The sequence below is a fragment of the Lynx rufus genome, unplaced genomic scaffold, assembly GCF_022079265.1.
Source record: "Lynx rufus isolate CCGP_SWC_20201006 ecotype Redwood Valley unplaced genomic scaffold, mLynRuf1.p SCAF_2, whole genome shotgun sequence".
NCBI classification, from domain to species: domain Eukaryota; kingdom Metazoa; phylum Chordata; class Mammalia; order Carnivora; family Felidae; genus Lynx; species Lynx rufus.
Window position 1 is genome coordinate 186,576,894 of NW_025814834.1, and position 20,191 is coordinate 186,597,084.

The following is a 20,191-nucleotide window of genomic DNA, read 5'->3' on the forward strand; positions in this document are numbered from 1 at the left end:
GGGGAGCATGTAAGTGCTGCAAACTGCCAGTAGATGGCACTACTCCATCAAGGTACCTAATTCAAGAAAGTAGAACTGGAATTCAGACACATTGTTCCTCCAGAACCAAAAGAAGTCTGGGCTTGGGGCTGGTGCAATCCAGCGTCCCTAGGTCTGGCATTCCTAAGGGAAACCATTTTTATCTTGGGTCTGACCAGACAAATAAGACAAGCAAGTAGTATGGATGTTCCAGTGGTTTTATTAACTCCTTCTTTCTGGGGGTGGCAGGACCTTGTAGCTGGAGAGCTGGAAAGGAAACCACAGAGTGGTGGTCTCAGTATGGATCATTAAAAGGATACAGAGGGTGCCCTGCATCTCTCGGGACCCTCTTCCCATCCACCTGGAAAGAGAGACAGACAGATGACTATTAGCAGGAATTGACATTCCAAAGACACAGGGCATTTTTCCCTGAATCTTCATAAACCTGTAAGCACTATGACAGATGGCAGTGGCAGGACCTGGACCTCAGACAATGCCAGTGTCAGCACTCCAGCAAACCATAGTCTGTTATATACCTACCCCTGCCCCTAAGAGATTGCAGTCTCAGCTGGGATAAGGAATTATTTATATCCCTATGTGTAACAGGCTTCAACCCAACCTCAATCCCTCTACCAAGGTTGAGAATGCCTTCTAGGCTCCTCTTATTTATACCATTTACTGAGAACTTGCTATGTGTCAAGAACTGGGAACTTGCTATGTCTCAGTTTACTGGGAAACTGAGGCTTGGAGAAGTTAAATAACGTGTTCTACGTCACAAGGTCATATAGCCTGGGACTCACAGGCTATATGCTTTATTCCCAAGCCATACTACTTCCCCAAACTTAATAAAAATAAAAAAGCCCACTGTGTGCAGGAAAAGCAATCCTACCAACAACATCCTGCCTCTCCTCTGACCAGGGAGGTTGAGGCCAGTTTTGGGCCAGACTCCTGCCGCAAAACTTACATTTATTCTCTAACTCTAGCACATGATATATACTCACAGTGATCATGGGCACAATGTATCGCCAATTTTTATTCAGGGTGTCTAACTGCTTCATCTCTTCTGGGCTAAAGGTGAAGTCAAACACCTGGGGAGGGAAAGTGGAGGTCAGGAAAGCCAGCTTTGTGTGTGGAAGTTGAGATTCCAGAACACTGCCTTCTTGCCAGGCAGAGTCAGAGCCAGACTGTGTCCCAATGGTCTAAAAGAGAAAGGACCCATCACCAAGTACCTGGATGTTCTGAAGGATACGTGAAGGTGTGATACTCTTGGGGATGGAGATCACTTTCCGCTGGACCTGCCACCTAAGGTGGGTGATTGAAATAGAATTGGGAAGAGGAGTCAGTACTCACAAGCAGTGTTTTGTCTTCCACACAGTGCTCTCTAAACTCCTGGACTCCCTGAGCCTCACTAGAATGGGGAACATGCCTCAGAGTAGCTTCCCCCAGATTACATACATGGCAAGATTAGCAACCACATCCCTCAACACTTGCCTCCCAATCCAGTGCCCTCCCCCACCTTTCTCAAGACTGCGCACACCTGAGCAGGATCTGAGCCGGAGACCGGCCATACTTTTCGGCCAGTGCCAGGACCACTGGCTCCTCCAGTAGGACAGGCTCATTAGGATCACGCCAAGCACGATCAGAGGAGCCCAGAGGACTATAAGCAGTCACCTCCAGGCCACGTGCTTGGCAGTGGGCAATCAGCTCCTTCTGAGACAGGTATGGGTGGCATTCCACCTGAATCAAGAAAAAACCCATCACTATAGGTTGGCCACACCCAAATTTTAGAACCCCACCCACACGTCTTGACCAACCTTGCACTGCTGATCCCCCCACTTCCCCTCAAATCACTTTTCTCACTCTCCATCTTCCACTGTCCATTTCATTCTCTTCCCACACTTCAATGCCTTTCATTTCTTTATTTTTGGTTTTCTAATATTCTTATATTTGATATGAACCAATATATAGTACTTGTTCTCACTGACAGAAACTTACTTTATCTATTTTTAATTTTTTTTTAAGTTTATTTATTTGAGAGAGAGAGCAGGGGAGGGGCTGAGATAAAGGGAGAGAGAAAATCCCAAGCAGGCTCCACGCTGTCAGCACAGAGCCCTATGTGGGGCTCGAACTCCCTATCCGTGAGATCACGACCTGAGCCGAGACCTGAGCTGAAACCAAGAATCATATGCTTAACCCACTGAGCTACCTAGGCACCCTCAATCTTACTTTGTATGTATGTTATTCATATTTATTTCCATTGTGTTTCAATCAAACAGACCTTTTTAGCTTTTTTGAAATTTAATTCCAGTGTAGTTAACTCAATGCCCTTTATCTTTAAGTTTTTATTTTTTGGGGCACCTGGGTGGCTTAGTCAGTTGACTGTCTGACTCTTGATTTTGGTTTTGGTCGTGATCTCAGGGTCATGGGATCAAGCCCTGTGTTGGGCTCTGCACTGAGCCTGGAGCCTGCTTGGGATTCTCTCCCTCTGTCCCTCTTCCCAACTCACACACTCTCTAAAATAAAAATTAAAAAAAATTTAAGTTGGTTTTTTTAATGTTTATTTTTGAGAGAGACAAGCTCGAACAGGGGAGGGGCAGAGAGAGAGAGGGAGACACAGAATCTGAAGCAGGCTCCAGGCTCTGAGCTGTCAGCATAGCACTCAATGCAGGGCTTGATCCCATAACCCTGGGCTCACAACCTGAGCCAAAATCAAGAGTTAGACACTCAACAGACTGAGCTACCCAGGCACCCTTAGTGCCCTTCTTTATGCACAGAATTTTACACTAACACTTCTGAAAACTTGCTAACCATCTCCATAAAACAGACGCATCATCTGCTCACTCATGTTCTTGAACACATATATACCCCCAAACCAACAGATCTGCTTTGCTGTACTTACCTGCAAGACAGCTGGGCGCACAGACGCCACACTGAGCACGTCATCAATCTGCCGACTGCTGAAGTTGGACAGGCCCAGTGCCCGTACCAGCCCCTTATCCACCAGTGCCTCCAGAGCCTTCCAGGTCTCCTTGTAGTGGGTAGAATCATAGCGGATAGTCCCATCAACATTCTTAGGGAAAGGGTTGTCTCCTCGCCTAAGTGAAAGACAGTTCCCCATGAGTGGGCACAAATGTAGGCCTCCTACTTTACCTGCCCATCCAGCCACTCTGTGTCCCCATACTAAGCCCAGAAAGGGCAAAAAGCCAAGAATAAGAAATCTTATTAAAGAAACCCTTTAAGGTCATGACCCAGGCATTAACTTTATACAGAATGCCCATTTCCGCTTCTGTTCTTCCTAGACACATTGTACCTCTTCTCCCCTGGAAAATCTTCTTGAACTTCTTCCCCCTCAGAGAGTTGCATGCTCTTGCAATCTTCTTTCGTTACAGTGCACAGAGCTGATGGTAAGGCTCCTTTCACGCCCTCTGCTGGAGCTGACTCTCTACGGCAATCTCTAGGCCTAGCTTAGAAGCTAGTAGTTTTTTGAATAAATTAAGGGGGCAAGAGGGACCACCCGCGCACCCCTAGGGTACACACCATGCGAAGTTGCACTCCTTTTCTGTAGCTAAACTTCTGGCTGCTGTGGCATAAAAGGCTGAGTTCCCACAGCAAGCTGAGGAATGTTCCTCTCCTGCTCTGCTCCTGCTCTGCTCCTGTGCCTTATAAGTTCCTAACCTGACTTCCACAACACCCGACTCCCTGGATAAAGACCCTGGCAAGACTCACTCAAAGGCATAAGGCCAGTGCATTAGGTACAGGTCCAAATACTCCAGCTGGAGGTCAGCCAGTGTCTTCCGGAGGGCAGGCTCCACATCCTCAGGGTGGTGTTTAGTGTTCCACAGCTTGGAAGTCACAAACACCTCCTCTCGAGGCACCACCTGGTACAGGGGGCAGGGCCCATAGTGAGAAGAGCCCTGGGCACCCAGTCACCCACCCTCACCTCTGGGAAACTGATTAGAAGGAAGGTGCTTTCAGATCCCTCTGTCCAGGTGCCCCAGCTCCAGAGCTCTCTCACCCCATCCCTCTGTAGCCCCAGACCTCACCTTGCCAGGTCCCACATTCTCCTTCAAGGCCTCCCCAATCTCCGTCTCATTGCCATAGATAGCAGCACAGTCAATGTGGCGGTAGCCTACACTCAGGGCGTACTTAACAGCAGCCTTTACCTGCCAGGTGAGAGAAGCAGAGGTTTCAGCTCTGCTGGCCTAGGCCAGAAACTGCCCTAGGCCAGGAACTGTCCTCCTGAGGGTCACTGATGGGGGAGGGGCAGGATGACTGCACTTATCCATAAAGTAGGGGTGAAAAGATGAAAGATGGTTCTAGTTGAGGGGACCAGAAGCCTCTTCAGAGACCCCAACCCCTTTGTGCCTACCCCAATAACCACCAAGTTTCCCTCCTACCTAAGCAATCTCAATGCGAGCCCAGCAAAAAACTACCATGGTATTCCCAGTTAGATGCTCAGCAGGTGGATGTATCCTTTGACAGAGAACAGAAATATAGGTCATGGACACAGGTTCTCTAGTCCTGAAGAGCTGGTTACAGAAACATGATATACAGGTAAGTAATTTGTACGCCAACGCACAGAGAAATGCTTATGGAGCCGTGAAGATCAAGTGAGCTCTGGGAGTTCAGGGAAGCAGAAGAACTCTGAGAGTGGAAGAAAATTAAGGAAGGCAGAGAAGTAAGATGGAGGCTGGGCTCAGAGCCCTCTGTTAGGAGAGAAGAAAGCAGACACCAGGTAGGATAGGTCAGTCAATTTGCTAAAAAACAGACTAGAAACATGGTAGCAGAAGCAAAACCAACAGTGTCAGGGCCTTGCCATTCAAGATCCCCATCTAGGTATAGCTCTTACTATCCAGACATACTCCCCTCACCCCTGCTGCCCCATACCCCTAGTTTTGGCCCAGTTCTGACTTCCACCTCCTGCCTTTATGTAGCTCCTGGACTTGTCCTGGGCCATGTCAGTGCCTGCCTGGAGCACAAAGACCCTGACTCCAGGGTTCTGGGCAACTGCAGGAATGAAAGCAAAGGGAAAAGAGGCAGAACACAACACGAATACCAGCCTAAATCCCTGAGAGAAGAGGCTGTTCTCCCTGCCTGAGTCCCTCTTAAACTTAATCCCCAAACTTCTCTAAAGCCTGATTCAGATTTCCAAAGAACAAGGAAGAAGACCTGGGAAGATGCCCCACCCCAGGTGGGAGCAGATCTCTATTCCCATGCTCCTCTAAGATGAAGAGTTGACAGCAGGGGTTATTATACTCCAGCTCGCAGCTGCCTTTTGTTTTTTCCAGCCCTTGTGCTAAGAATGACTTTTACACCTTTAAAAGGTTACATGAATACATAATCACCTCCGTTTTGCAACTTATCCAGCAAAATCTAAATTATTAACCATCTGGTTCTTTAAGAAAATGTTTGCTAACCCTTGGTCTACACAGCTGACATAGTTATTCTTCAAATCCTGACACCTGCTGTTGTCTATCTCTGGACTGGGCATTAGGGAGTGGCCCAGTCCTCAAGGAACCCTGTGTAGGAGAGGGAGACATGATCACGGCGCAAGGTGGTAAGTGGCGTTATGAGGGGTCAGCATAGGGCCAGGCACAGAGGGATCCCATGTCTGCCACAGCACTCAGTGCAGATCCAATTAGGGAAAGAGTTCCTTCCTATTCGCTCGGCCCTACTGGGCCCCTCAGCCCTTCCTCTGAGTCAGCTGAGGAAGCCAAGGGCTCACTGCTGGTCTCTTCTCTTGTTTCTTCCCACTGTCCTTCAGGTTCATCCCTACATGAAATGGAGTATAGGGTTGGGGATGCTAGGGAAAGTGCTGGGACCATCTCCCAAATACTGCCTCTTCCCTGGCAGAGGCACAAGAAGCCCTCCTCTTTTTCCTCCATCTCTCACCTGGCCAGGATCGCTCTTCCAGGTGCCCAGTCCAATCAGGGGCATCTTCTGCCCAGTGTGCAGGAGGACACAGGAAGCCGCCATGCTCCCTGAAACACAGATGGGAAGAGAATGGTGTGGGGGTCAGTGCTGCTTGAGCTTCAGCCACCCACCTGTCAAGACTCCTGTAAAACATGGGTGGTAAAGGGAGCACAGCGGCGAAAGGAGAACAAACACGTGGTTGTGTATACATGCCTGTGAGCAGAGGGCAGCTAAGACAGGGTGACTTGAACCAACCAAAGTCAGCAGCTCCTGGACAAATATTAACCGGACCATCAGTTTAGCTGCCTTCCTTCTACCAGGCTAAAGGTCTATGTTAGACAGTTCTAATACCTAAAAACAAAGGTGGGTGGCTCCCTGAAGTACCCAGCCTTGACTACATAAGGTCTCAAACCAGTGTAGGACAGGTAAACGCCATTATGAAACAAAGTGAGACCAAGTGACAGAACAAGCTCAGGGATGGGTCACTTCTCTGAAGATGAAATGAACATTCGCAGGAGGATGTCAGAAACTACAGATTCTCCTAGTCCCTCACAAAGATGTCTGATCAGCATGTTACGAGGCCTGAGTGGGTTATTACAAGGGAAGTAGACCATTGTTTAAAAAAAAAAAACAAAAAACAAAAAAACCAAGCTCAGAGAGGTGAAGTTATTTGCCTTGAATCAACAGCTAAGAAGTGGCAGAGCCAAGCATTCAAGGAAGAGCCAATGGAAAAAGGCAAGAAAAGAGAGGTAAACACAGATTCATAATATACTTGTGCTATGCCTCACAGTAGACACATATCACAGTGTGCTACAGAAAAGCAAATGACTTCTGCAGAGCAAGGACCAGGGAATATTGACAGTGGCTTTTAAGAGTAAGTTGGACTTTCCTAAGAGTCAAGGGGAAAAGGGTTTCCAGGAAGGGTAATTAGACACAGCAGAAAGCAGTAAATTATAGACACAGGAAAATTTCCAACTGAACAAAACAGGTGGGTGATTGGAACAACCCTCTTTGGAGAGCTATGAAAATCAGAAGTCTCCAAATGACCCACGGATACTCATCAGGCAGCAAATGCTTAATATTCCTGGCCGTGTGCTAGATCTAAGAGACATACATATTCAAATAAAGCCCCTGCCCTCTTGGAGTTTATGGGCTAGTAGGGGCTGGACTGAGGATATCAGTACAATGTATAAGATAGGAGCAAAATCTGCTCAAGTGCTATAAGAAAAGAGTAACCCTGCTAGGATGGCTTCATGGAGGGGATATTTGAGTCGTCTTTTTTTTTTTTAAGATTTTATTTTTAAGTATTCTTGGGGTGCCTGGGTGGCTCAGTTAGTTGAGCATCTGACTTCAGCTCAAGTCATGATCTCATGATTTGTGAGTTTGGGCCCCACGTTGGGCTCTGTGCTGACAGCTCAGAGCCTGGAACCTGCTTCAGATTCTGTGTCTCCCTCTCTCTCTGCCTCTCCCCCACTCATGCTCTGTCTCTCTCCCTCTCTCTCTCAAAAATAAATAAACATTAAAAAAGTTTAAAAAAAACGATTTTATTTTTAAGTATTCTTTACACCAATGTGGGGCTCAAACCCACAACCCCAAAGTCAAGAGTCGCATGCTCTATCAACTGAGCCAGCCAGGCATGCCAAGTCAAGTCTTGATGAATAGCAATTATCCAAGCGAAAGGGAAAAAAGAAAGAATGCTCACCCTAGAGCAGATAAGATAGAAGTCTTTTCCCTTGATTTCATTAGTACTATAGATATCACTCCCTTGGGATTGATTTCATTGCCAGCAATACGTTTATAAATATAACCTTTGTTTCCAAGTTCTGAAAAGACATCCAGAATATTATGGTAGAGCAAGAACTAAGACAAGTTCTAAGTATAACTGACACATCAAAATTGTCTTTCCTGATACGTCTGACTCCGGAAGAATTTTTTTTTTTTTTTTTTAATAAATGTTTATTTTTGAGAGCAAGAAAGAGAGCAGGGGAGGGGCAGAGAGAGAGGGGACAAAGGATCCAAAGCAGGCTCTGCACTGAGAGCAGAGATTCCGACATGGGCTTGAACTCACGAACCAGAAGATCATGACCTGAGCCAAAGTCAGATGCTTAATGGACTGAGCCACCCAGGCACCCCTGCAAGAACCTTACAGTCTAGCGTAACCTGGTTATGGAGACCACCTGTTTCTGCTAAAACAAAAACAAAAAGTTCAATCTGGGCATCAAACCACAGATCACTTGAGTGCTAGCAAACTTCCCAGGGATATAAACTTGCCAGAGGATCAGGCAATCATGTCTGGACTTCACAGGAGCAATTAGCCTGCCAGTTGCCACCAGGGTCTGTGACTGGTTTCCTGGGCTTGATCCCCAAACAAGTGACCGTTGGCCTCTCCCGTATTTCCCAGCACACACTGGAGAACTCTGAAATTACACGTGGACTTAGACTGAGAGCCTTGAACAAAGGCCTCATCTAAGGCGAAAAGGAAGAAGAAACCTGATGCTTGTTTCTCTTTCTTTTGATGCTGAAACTGAAAACCCAAAACAATGAGGCTTGGCGGGGGTGGGGGTGGGGGGGTTGGGATCATACAAGTAGGAAGACCTAACAAAGAGCTTCAAAGAACAAGAGCTCCAAGGGAGGGAATAGAAGAGTCTCTGCAAAGAACAAATGTTTTCCTCTAGGACAGGAAGTCATACTCTGCCAGCTCTGGACTTCCTCATCTTCTGCCTGAGGCATTGGCTTTCCAGCCTTCTCCTGAATTAACAGGCTCTGAAGTTGTCAGAAACTGCCTGGCTTGGCCTCTGGCAACACTCAGAAACCCTCACGTTAATTTGGGAAGGTTTAACTCATGAAAGAAAGAAAAACTGGGTCTGCATAGGGAGAGGTAGTATCAGGTCTCAGATTTTAGTGGTGCCTGGCTGGCTCAGTCAGTGGAGCATGTAACTCTTGATCCTGGGGTTTTAAGTTCAAGCCCCACACTGGGTACAGAGATTACTCAAACTCTTTTTTTTTTTTTTTTAAAGGACTCAGGTTTTATTATTATTCCTAAATCAGTGCCTATGTTTCTTCTCAGAGGAGGGCTCTATAGCTGCTGCTTGCATGCAGGGATCTCAAAAACACAGGAAAAAGAGGAAGCAGTATTTACATGAATGTTCCTGGGCTGCATGGGCCTTTCCTTTACTTCCCATAAATGTTGGTGTCCCTCAGAGTTCTGTTCCCAATCCTCTTCTCACTCCCTAGTTAAGCTCATGTCTTCAGTTATCACTTTAAGCACTGATTCTGCCCACCCTAGTTCTGTACATTCAACTCCCTGGAGATATCTCTACCAGTATGCCCTATAGGTATCTAAGACTCAAAATGTCCAAAACTGAACTCATCAAATCCAACAGCAGAGCACAAAGGAATCAGTTCAGGGCCTGGGGTTGCACAGACCTGAGTCTGAATCTCAGCACACCTTCCCCCATTTGGAAGAGAAACTAGATCTAAAGCACTTTGCACAGTACCTGACCCATGCATGCTCTTCTTTCTGTATACTCTCTCTCACAAGGGACTCAAGGGCCTGGATAACAACTGTTAAAGCAAATCAGACAACATGTTCACAGTATAATCCATCTGATAAAGTTTTGGAGTCGGGGGTGGGAGGTGGGCAGGTTCTGAGCTGACAGCCAAGAAAGAATTTTCTAAGTCTTTGGTACAAAAAGGTGATTTTATTGAAGCAGAAAGAGCTGCACTGGGGTTGTAAAGAGTGACTGTTTATATACTAAGGAGTTGGAGGAGGTCAAGTCAAGGGGAAGTTTTCGAAGAGATTTTCATATGCTAAAGAAGATTCTCAGAATACTGCAGGCCTAGCTATTTGTCAAGTTAAGGCTGTTTTTCCCTCTAGCAAAGCATTGACTTTAAGACATAGGGAGTTGGGGCACCTGGGTGGTTCAGTCGGTTAAGCGGCCGACTTCGGCTCAGGTCATGATCTCATGGTCCGTGAGTTCAAGCCCCGTGTCGGGCTCTGTGCTGCCAGCTCAGAGCCTGGAGCCTGTTTCAGATTCTGTGTCTCCCTCTCTCTGACCCTCCCCTGTTCATGCTCTGTCTCTCCCTGTCTCAAAAATAAATAAAATGTTAAAAAAAAAAAAAAGACATAGGGAGTTCCTGGAGAAATGGAGAAATATTTGCCTCAAGTATTTGTCAATGGGCAGCAGGTTATAAGGAAATTTAATTTTACCTGCAAATTCTGGGGGCGCCTGGGTGGCTCAGTCGGTTAAGCGTCCGACTTCAACTCAGGTCACGATCTCGCGGTCCGTGAGCTCGAGCCCCGCGTCGGGCTCTGGGCTGATGGCTCAGAGCCTGGAGCCTGCTTCGGATTCTGTGTCTCCCTCTCTCTCTGCCCCTCCCCTGTTCATGCTCTGTCTCTCTCTGTCTCAAAAATAAATAAACGTTTAAAAAATTTTTTTTAATTTTACCTGCGATTTCCTTCTTGCCTTTGTTCCCCATATCACTACGAAGGGGTGATGTTGGGGCTCCAGGAAACTGAGTCTACAGTTTCTGGAGATTAGGCTATTGATAAGATTGCCTTTTTCTTGTAATTTACTAAGACATTTGTAAACTGATGGAGACTGAGCAGTTTAACCATCTGTTTTCTGTTCTTTCCTTTGTTCTTGGGCAGCCAGGAGCTCCTGAAGAATATTACACATATCCCACCTTGTGTGTGTGTGTGTGTGTGTGTGTGTGTGTGTGTGTGTGTAGTGTGTGTGTGTGTGTGTGTGTGTGTGTGTGTGGTGTGTTCGCGCACGCGATAGCTTGTGCTTTGCCCTCAGCTTGCATTATGCTCCCTCATCACATGGGGTCTTGAAAAGCCATCTAAATAAAGTATTTCAGTTCATTTGGCATTTCTGAGTTATTATCATTTTAGGGTTTTGACAGGTGATTGGTAGGGGAGTATACCCTTGCTTGTACTTCTAAGAAACAAGCACAGAAAACTACTTTAAATATGTAACATTGGCCTAGATTAGGTCTATTTGGCTGGGACACGGCTAACACCACCTACCCGCCCCCCCAACAAGGTGGGATAAGTGTGACATTCCACAGGCACCCCTGGCTGCCCAAGAACAAAGGAAAAGGGGAAAACAAATGGTTAACTGATAGAGATCACAGTCATGCAGGACCTGAGTCCCCACCAGTTTACAAATGTCTTAGTAAATTATAAGAAAAAGGCAATCTTACCAATAGCTTAATCTCCAGAAACCTATAGATTCAGTTTCCTGGAGCCCTAACATCACCCTCCCCTCCATTCTGATGAGGGAACAAAGGCAAGAAGGAAATGGTAGGTAAAATTAAATTTCCTTATAAAATTTTTTTAATGCTTATTTATTTTTTGAGACCGAGAGAGACAGAGCATAAACGGGGGAGGGTCAGAGAGAGACGGAGACACAGATTCCGAAACAGGCTCCAGGCTCTGAGCTGTCAGCACAGGGCCCTAAGCAGGGCTCAAACTCTCAGACCGCGAGATCATGACCTGAGCCGAAGTCAGACGCTCAACCGACTGAGCCACCCAAGCACCCCAAAATTAAATTTCCTTATAACCTGCAGTCCATTGATGAATACTTGAGATAGGCAGAGTGAAACATTTCTCCAGGAACTTCCTATAATGTTAATGCCTCACTAAAGGGAAAACCACCTTAGCCTGGTAATAGCAAGGCCTCCAGTATCTTGTGAGTCCTCTTTAGCATATGAAAGTCCTTTTGGAGGTCTCCCTTTTGCCTTTATCTCCCCCCAACTCCATAGGAAATAATTACTGAGTCTTTACAACCCCAGGGCAGCTCTTTCAGCCCATGGGTCCTGTCCCTGTGCTTTAATAAAATCACCTTTTTTGCACCAAAGAAGTCTCAAAAATTCTTTCTTAGCCGTAGGCTCTAGACCCCCCACCACTCCAAAACCCCATCACTACTAATACTGGTAAATATATATTTCTTAAGTTTATTTTGAGAGAAAGAGAGAGACAGAGAAAGAGAGAGCGCATAAGTGGGGGGAGGAGAAAAGAAAGAGGGAGAGAGAATCCTAAGTAGGCCTGCGCTGTCAGCATGCTTTGAACTCATGAACCATGAGATCATGACCTGAGCCAAACACTTCATGTACCTCTTGACGTGAAAAGAATTTTAAAATATATATTTCTTTTTTTTTTAACGTTTATTTATTTTTGAGACAGAGAGAGACAGAGCATGAATGGGGGAGGGTCAGAGAGAGAGGGAGACACAGAATCTGAAACAGGCTCCAGGCTCTGAGCGATCAGCACAAAGCCCGACGCAGGGCTCGAACTCACGGACTGTGAGATCATGACCTGAGCCGAAGTCGAACGCTTAACCGACTGAGCCACCCAGGCGCCCCTAAAATATTTATTTCTTAAGTCTTTCTCCAGTCCATCCATATCTGCCTCCACTGCTACTGCTCTAGCTCGAACCACCCCTACCTGAACCACCATCTCTCTGCTTCCAGTGCAGCCGCTCTCCCCACAATCCATTCACTAAATCTGAACATGTGATTCCAAGGCTCAAATTCTTCCAGTAGTTCTTGCTTACCTTCAGGATAAAGTCCACAGTCCTTAGTAATACATTTCATTACCTGGCTCCCATCCTCCTCATTTTTCCACCTCTTCATTCCAAACTCCGTGCTTCAGACTTTGCAAAACCAGCCACCGCTTACTTAACTCCAGGCACACTTTGCTTCCCCAAGTCCCACCCTTGTCTGGCTAATTACTGCTCATCCTTCAGCTAGCACTTGCTCCTCCTGTGCACTGACAGCTTGTGCACATAACTGCAGTTGTTTGTTTATATGAGTTTCCCTCACAAACTAGGGGATACCTTGAGGTCAGAGGTCATCTATCTGAACCCCCTTACTCCTAGAGTGCCTGCCCCATGCATAGACGTAGAAACACATGTGAGCACACACACTAAGGCAAATGGCCTGCAGGGCATTTGAGGAAGTCACTGCCTTCATCACTTTTTTTTCTTTCCTTCCTTCCTTCCTTCCTTCCTTCCTTCCTTCCTCCCTCCCTCCCTCCCTCCCTTCCTCCCTCCCTTCCTTCCTTCCTTTCTTCCTTCCTTCCTTTTGAGGGAGAGAGAGTGCAAGGCAAGCCAAGGAGTGACACAGAGAGAGGGAGAGAGAATCCCAAGCAAGCTCCATAGGGCTCCAACCCACAAACTGAGATCAGGACCTGAGCCGAAATCAAGAGTCCCATGCTTAACCAACTGAGTCACCCAGGTGCCCCCATCACCTTCTTTTTTTACTTCTTGGGTAACCTGGAAAGAATCAGCTCTGGAAGACATCAAAGCACTTTACCATTTTCAGCAAAAAAAAAAAAAAAAAAAAAAAAAAATTCCCAGTGGCTTCATACAGGATGATACTGGGATTGCTCACGTACAGATAAGAAAACTGAGATCTGGGGCGCCTGGGTGGCTCAGTCAGTTGAGCGTCTGACTTCGGCTCAGGTCATGATCTCGCGGTTTGTGAGTTCAAGCCCCGCGTCGGGCTCTGCTCTGTGCTGACGGCTCGGACCCCGGAGCCTGCTTCGGATTCTGTGTCTCCTCCTCTCTCTGCCCCTCCCCTGCTCATGCTCTGTCTCTCTCTGTCTCTCAATGATAAATAAACATTAAAAAAAATTTTTTTTTAATAAAAAAAAAAAAAGAAAACTGAGATCTTGGGAAATTAACAGGCCTGATCAGAACCCTCAAGACTCTTTTAGGGAGGCCTTGCAGCCTGATATGAGTAGGCTGAAAGGAAGAGTTAATAGTAGCTCTATCTATCTGGTGACAGTTCAGATTCCAGCCTCACTGTAACAGATGTCTGAGGCAACAGAAAAGCCCTAGCTTTCCCAAACCCAAAGCAGGTGCCTAAGTTAGCTAATTTTGCCCACTACTCCCACTTTCAGGAAGTATCTCTGCAATTCCAAAGAAAGGCCGGAGCTCCTGGAAAAATCGTGTTGGTGCTCAAAAAGAAGAGGGCAAGGGCGCCTGGGTGTCTCAGTCGTTTAAACATCCAACTTCGGCTCAGGTCATGACCTCCCGAGTGTCAGTTCAAGCTCTGCCTTGGGCTCTACGCAGAGAGCTCTGAGCCTGGAGTCAGCTTCAGATTCTGTCTCCCTCTCTCTCTGCTCCTCCCCCGCTCCCCCACTTGCGTGCTCGCGCTCGCGCGCTCTCTCTCTCTCTCTCTCTCTCTCTCTCTTAAAAATAAATTAACATAAACAAAAGAGGGCAACTAAAATTTACTGAGCACCTAATAGTTGACGGGCGTTTTAAAAGCTTTATCTCAATTCTCACTACAGTTCCGATGTAGGAACTCATTTCATCCGTGAGTAAACTGAGGTCCAGAGAAACTGAGAACTTTTCCAAGATCACAATGAGCTCAAATCCGAAACCAAGTAAGGTTGCCTCCAGAGCCTGCACTCTCCGCTCTATTCCGAAGGCACACAACTCTGTAGTTTCATTACAGATCAAGGCCATCTCCTCTGCGAGAAAGATGGAACAGCAGCAGGAGAAACTCACCTCGGCTCAATCACAGAGCGTGAACAAAACAGTGTGATCTCTCTTCGGTTCTGCACCTTGCCAACGTTACAGTAAGCCTCAGCTTCCGGAACTGGTGGGCTGCAAAGGAAGTTGGTTGGCCTGATGGTGGAGGCAGGAATCTAGCTTAAGTCTGGCGGTGAGGAGGAAGCTCCTCCTGGAGGAGGGGAGAGGGCCGGCATTCAGCATCACGCGCAGTGGTGGACCCCACCCCGCCCTGTAAAGGGCTGGAGTTCGGAAGCCAGAGTTGGGAGCCTGCACCAGCTCCACCTCTAGCTCTGGTGGTTGGATTGGCTGGAGTCTAGACACACTTCATTGCGCAGGTTTGGAGTACGTGGGGGCAGAGTGAAGCGCGAGCCCCTGGCCACTTGGGGGACCCTAACGTCGGGGCCAGTCCGTGCCTCTGCTGGCCCACAATGCACCGCGCGCCACAGCCACGCCGCTCTAGGCTGCTGGAGCTCCTTATGCTGGAGGGAGGAGGGTACTGGGTGTCACGTTGCAGGTTCTTCTGGTGTCTCCACTCCATCCGGGTTCGCAAAACCGACTGTCGCTCCTATCTTTTAGAGTCAGGTTGGCGGGGTTCCCAGAATATACCTAAACTGGCTCCGTTACTTGGTCTGGCAAACAGGCTCGGAGAGCAGCCGCGATAAAAGTTGTCTGTAACATGGAAGAGATCGGGTCTCTGGGCTGCAAGCGGTAGTAAGTTCGTGGTCCCTGTATCCGGACTGTGGACTCTGGACGCGCATTAATGTGCCAGATACTGTGCTAGACTTAGAAACATGATTTTATTGAATCTTCAACCCTGTAAGGGAAATGTGGTTTTTTTTGTAAGCTTTTTTATTGGAGTATAGTATAGCATACATACAGAAAAATGCACAAATCTAAAGCTCTAGGATTCTTTTTTCAATGTAACTATTATCCAAGTGAAGATACAGACGTTACCTGAACACTGGAAGTCTCCTGTGAGGGAGGTATCCACGTTCAATTTTACAGATTGAACAGACTCAACCAGGTAAAGTAGCTTGGCCAAAATCACATAGCTATTAAGTCATACAGATTTTATATTTGAAATAGCCCTAGCCATGTGGACTGAGAGGTGTCTTGCATTTTACACGTTTTCCCCTCTGTGTAGCTCTGCTTTTCTCTCCCCACACCTCTATCTCCTCTGCTCCTCTGCTCTTCCTCATTTTTTTTGGCTCCCCTGGATTACTCCCCACTGTCTCCTCAATACAGGTAGTGTCTTGATGGACCGAATGTCTAATGTTTGACACCATCTATCCTCATAAAGACACTCAGATTCCAGCTTATGTGATCGGAATTTAATATACCTCAAACTCATCTTACCCTAGCAAAGACTTGCCATCAAGAGACACATGCCATGTATCCCATCCCTCCCACATTTTCTTCAGGGTCTGACAGACTCCATATTTCTTTTCTGCTGAGTCTGACTTCTTAAAAGTCTGAAGTGTAACCATCAGGTGGTGACCTTGCCAAGTGATGAACTACTGAGGCCCTCTCCTTCCCCCAACTTTGGGGCTTTTGGTCTTAATTCTGGTGCCAGGGAATATTTCATACAAGGCACAACCCTATCCCTCCAAGAGTTTTCAAATAGTTGTCAGACTGCAAAATAGATTGGCTCAAGAACACACTGCCCCTTTCACAACCATCCTTTTCCCATCTTACAAAGGATAAGCCTCTGTCAACTTCTAGGGTGCCTTGCCCCATTGTAAAAACAAGGAGGCAGAGAACAGCCTGAGAGGTAGACTGAGAGGAGACCAAGTGAATAAGTTGTCTCAGAATCCAAGGGAAATGAGTGGTTCAGGCAGGAGGGATAGTGGGAATTATTGTTTTTGGCTTCCCAGTGCCCATTCCTCCCTCTTTTGGAGAATTTCTTCCTCCTCATTGGATCCAATTCAACAGTCATTAATTCAAGTACTTGCCCTCCCCTAGCTAACATGTGTGTGAATATCCCAAAATATGCCAATTGGCTATTCCTTCCTTGAGTCTTAATTATTAATACAGTCACCAAAAGAGTAATCACCTGGATTTCATGCCTTTCATCATGAAATGCATTTCACTAGCACCCTGCCATGGCTGTCGAGCAATCTCTGCTAATAGGACCTCCTGAAGCCACCTGGTTCCTGCCAATTCCATGCTGTACCTTCCCTTTGGTTTTGCAAGTACTCCTATAGCCTTCAAAAACAAAACAAAACAAAACAAAACAAAACAAAACAAAACACCTTTCTTTGTCTTTGGTTAGAGACAGTTTTTGTTGCTTGCAACCAAAGAACCCTAACAGACACAAATGAGTAAAAATAGTATCAGACACTGCAGGAAGAAGAGTAAGTATATCACAGGGAACTCTACAAATGGTCCCCAAATGGTCCTCTTCTATATTGGCAAAATTTACTTCCCTTACGTATGGATAAGTTCTGCCTCTCTGTTGCTCTTAACAGAAAACCTAATTTAAGCTGGCTTCAACAATGAAGGAGATGTATGGACTCATGTAGGTAGGATTAGGTTTGGTTTGATTCAGCAGTTCGACAAAGTCACCGGGACCCCTTTCCTTCTGTTTTTTCTCTCCACTCTCCAATCTCTCTTCATCCTGAAGTTGCTTTCCTCATGGAGGCAAAATGGTTGTGCACATCTCGCCTTCCATCTCAGCTACCACCTTCTCCACAGAAGTAACTTCTGGGAACTCTCTCAAGATCGGAAACTGCCTGGAGCCTCCCATATAAACTGAGTCATAAGATAATACCATGGCATGAAAGAAGAAGTCAGTTTCAAAAAAAGAGGTAAATAGGAATTCTGGGAGTGATGCAGGAGTGAAAAAGAATTAACTTCTGCTATATTCAACAGCATGAATAAATTTCTCAAACTTACTGCTGAGTGGAATAAAACAGACATGAAAGACTATTAATTCCAACCAATTCTATAAAGTACAAAAAACAATAAAATTTAGAGTTGTTAGAAGTCAGGATAGTGGTAACCCTTGGACATACAGTGACTAGAAGTGGGAAAGAGGGGAAGCTTGTGGAGTGATAGGTATGATCTGTTTCTTGATTTGACTTATAAGGATATGTAAAATTTCTGGGGTGACTGGGTGGCTCAGTAAGTTAAGTGTCCACTTCAGCTCAGGTCATAATCTCACGGTTCCTGAGTTTGAGCCCTGCATCGGTCTTTGTGCTGACAGCTCAGAGCCTGGAGCCTTCTTTGTATTCTGTGTCTCCCTCTCTCTCTGCTCCTCCCCCAGTCACACTCTGTCTCTCAAAAACATTTTACAAAAAGTTTTTTTAAAGGATATGTAAAATTTGTGAAAATTTAAGTTATATATTTGGTATGTACATTTTTCCATATTGTGTTGTATTTCAATTTAAAAGAGAAACCTTTCATATTAAAAAAAACAACAAGAAAACCTAGGGGTGCCTGGGTAGTTCAGTTGGTTAAGCATCCAACTTCTGCTCAGGTCATGATCTCATAGTTCATGAGTTTGAGCCCTGCATCAAACTCTGGGCTGACAGATTGGAGCCTGGAGCCTACTTTGGATTCTGTCTGCCCCTCTCTGCTCACGTGCTGTCTCTCTTTCTCTCAAAATAAATAAACATTAAAAATTAAAAAAAAAAAAAACCACCAAACCCTATATGTGTAAGGAAAGTAGATGGAAACACACAAAACTAATTATAACAGTTGTATTTGATTAGTGGAAGTATAGGTTATTTTGTTTTTCTTCTATATCAAGATTTTGAACTATTGTATTGGATTTAGTTTAGTAACTCTGCAGATTCACTTGGACCCACTTGCTCCCAGGTTCTCCACTTATTCAGTGGAGCACCCTAGTCACTACTATTGCTCATCTCCTGATGCAGTGGTCTGTCTCACATCCCCAAGTGCATGGGTCAAACACCCTCTCTTTTGCACCTGTTGTAGTGGGAGCCATAGAAGCTATGGCACTCACTCAGTTATGACTTAAGTAGACCCGCTGAGAATTTTGCCACTTACACCACTTTCAGAGTAAGCAGGAGCACTTGATGTGGGGATTGGGATCAGTCTCCTCAGGCTTCCCTGAGGATCAGGGAGTGCAGGGGAGTTAATGTCTCATAGGGTATAAAGAAATTGACCAATGAGAGATAGAAGGAAAGAGTCAACAGATAGTTTGCTTTTCCTTTACCCAATAAATAGTTCCTGGACACCATATAGTGGCTTCATATAGCTTCTCAGACCTCTATAACTGACCAATTAGCTGTGTCTTTTTATAAAGCAATAGCAAGCTCTGTAGCACACCACCTTTTGGTTTCTTTCCCTTCTTTGCCTCATTTATGTTTTTGTTTTTGTTTTTTAAAGTTTATTTGTCTGTCTTTGAGAGAGAGGGAGGGAGACAAAGAATCCCAAGCAGGCTCCTCACTGTCAGCACGGAGCCTGATGTGGGGCTCAAACCTATAAACCCTTGAGATCATGACCAGAGCTGAAGTTGGAAGCTTAAACTGACTGAGCCACCCAGGCTCCCCTTCTTTGCCTCATTTCTGTTTTTCCCTCATCCCTATTGCCCTGAGAATGAATTACTGAAGTTCCCAATAAAGCCTCAGCATATAAACTTTGTCCTGAGCTCTGGTTTTCTAGAGAAACAGGCTAAGATTAAAAAAAAAAAAAGTGTTATTTTTTAAAATATATTTTATTTTTAAGTAATCTCTGCACCTGCACCCAATGTGAGGCTTGAATTCACAACCCCAAGATCAAGAGTTGCATCCAGGCACTCCAAAACCATATTAACTTTATAATGGGGAGAGAGAGAGGAGTAAGGGGAAAAAATGATTTAAAAAGAAGAACAAAAAGTAAGTTTAATGTTAGAGAAACTAAGACAAATAAGAACAATTACCATTTTATTGATCATCCATTATTTGTCCTACTCTCTACATTCATGCTGTCTAATCTCCACAACAGAAACTTTTGGATTTGGTTGATATGAATGTCATTGGTGACCTCGTGGAGATCTGGCTCAGTGAAATAGTTAATCCTGAGCCAGATGGTCTGGATTTAGGAGTGAACAGGAAATGAAGATGTGGAGAATCAGTGAACAGATTTCTCAAGAATATAAAGAGAAAGAAAGTGATAAGTCAGTGACTTGAGAGAAAAGCAGATGGAGAGAGAGTTTTTCATTACGTGGGAAATTTGAACATGAACATGTGCTAACGGGAAGTGTCCAGAAGAAGAGACTGGAGATAAGAAAGGGGAGAGAATAATGGGATCAGGTTTTTGGCTAACATTTATTGAGCATTTATTAAGCCCTAGTATCTTAGTCCATTTAGACTGCTGTAACAGAATCCACATACTATGTAGTCTATGAACAACAAAACTTTATTGCTCACAGGGCATTTATTAAGCCCTAGTATCTTAGTCCATTTGGACTGCTATAACAGAATCCACATACTGTGTAGTCTATGAACAACAAAACTTTATTGCTCACAGTTTTGGAGTCTGGAAGTCCAAGATCAGGGTGCCAGCATGATCAAGTAAGGGCTCTCTTCCAGGTAACAGACTTACTGTATCTTCACATGACAGAAGGGGCAAGAGATTTCTCTGGAGCCTCTTTAATAAGGCATTAATCCAATTCGTGATGGTTCTATCCTCATGACTTAAGCACCTCCCAAAAGTGCCATGTACTGATACCATCACATTGGGCAGTAGGATTTCAACATATAAATTTTGGGTGAACACAAACATTC

General features: G+C 45.5%; 1 protein-coding gene across 1 annotated transcript; it reads right to left on the minus strand.

Moving 5' to 3' along the window:
• Nucleotides 1–215: 215 nt before the first annotated feature.
• On the minus strand, nt 216–14,778 carry AKR1A1 (aldo-keto reductase family 1 member A1). The gene is made up of 9 exons (XM_047084344.1): nt 14,454–14,778; nt 5,911–5,999; nt 4,062–4,181; nt 3,745–3,896; nt 2,918–3,113; nt 1,556–1,755; nt 1,248–1,320; nt 1,020–1,106; nt 216–379 (listed from the first exon to the last, which is right to left on the minus strand). The coding sequence occupies exons 2-9, from the start codon at nt 5,992–5,994 to the stop codon at nt 314–316; spliced, it is 978 nt and encodes a 325-aa protein (XP_046940300.1). The 5' UTR covers nt 5,995–5,999; nt 14,454–14,778; the 3' UTR covers nt 216–313.
• Between the last annotated feature and the right edge of the window lie 5,413 nt (nt 14,779–20,191).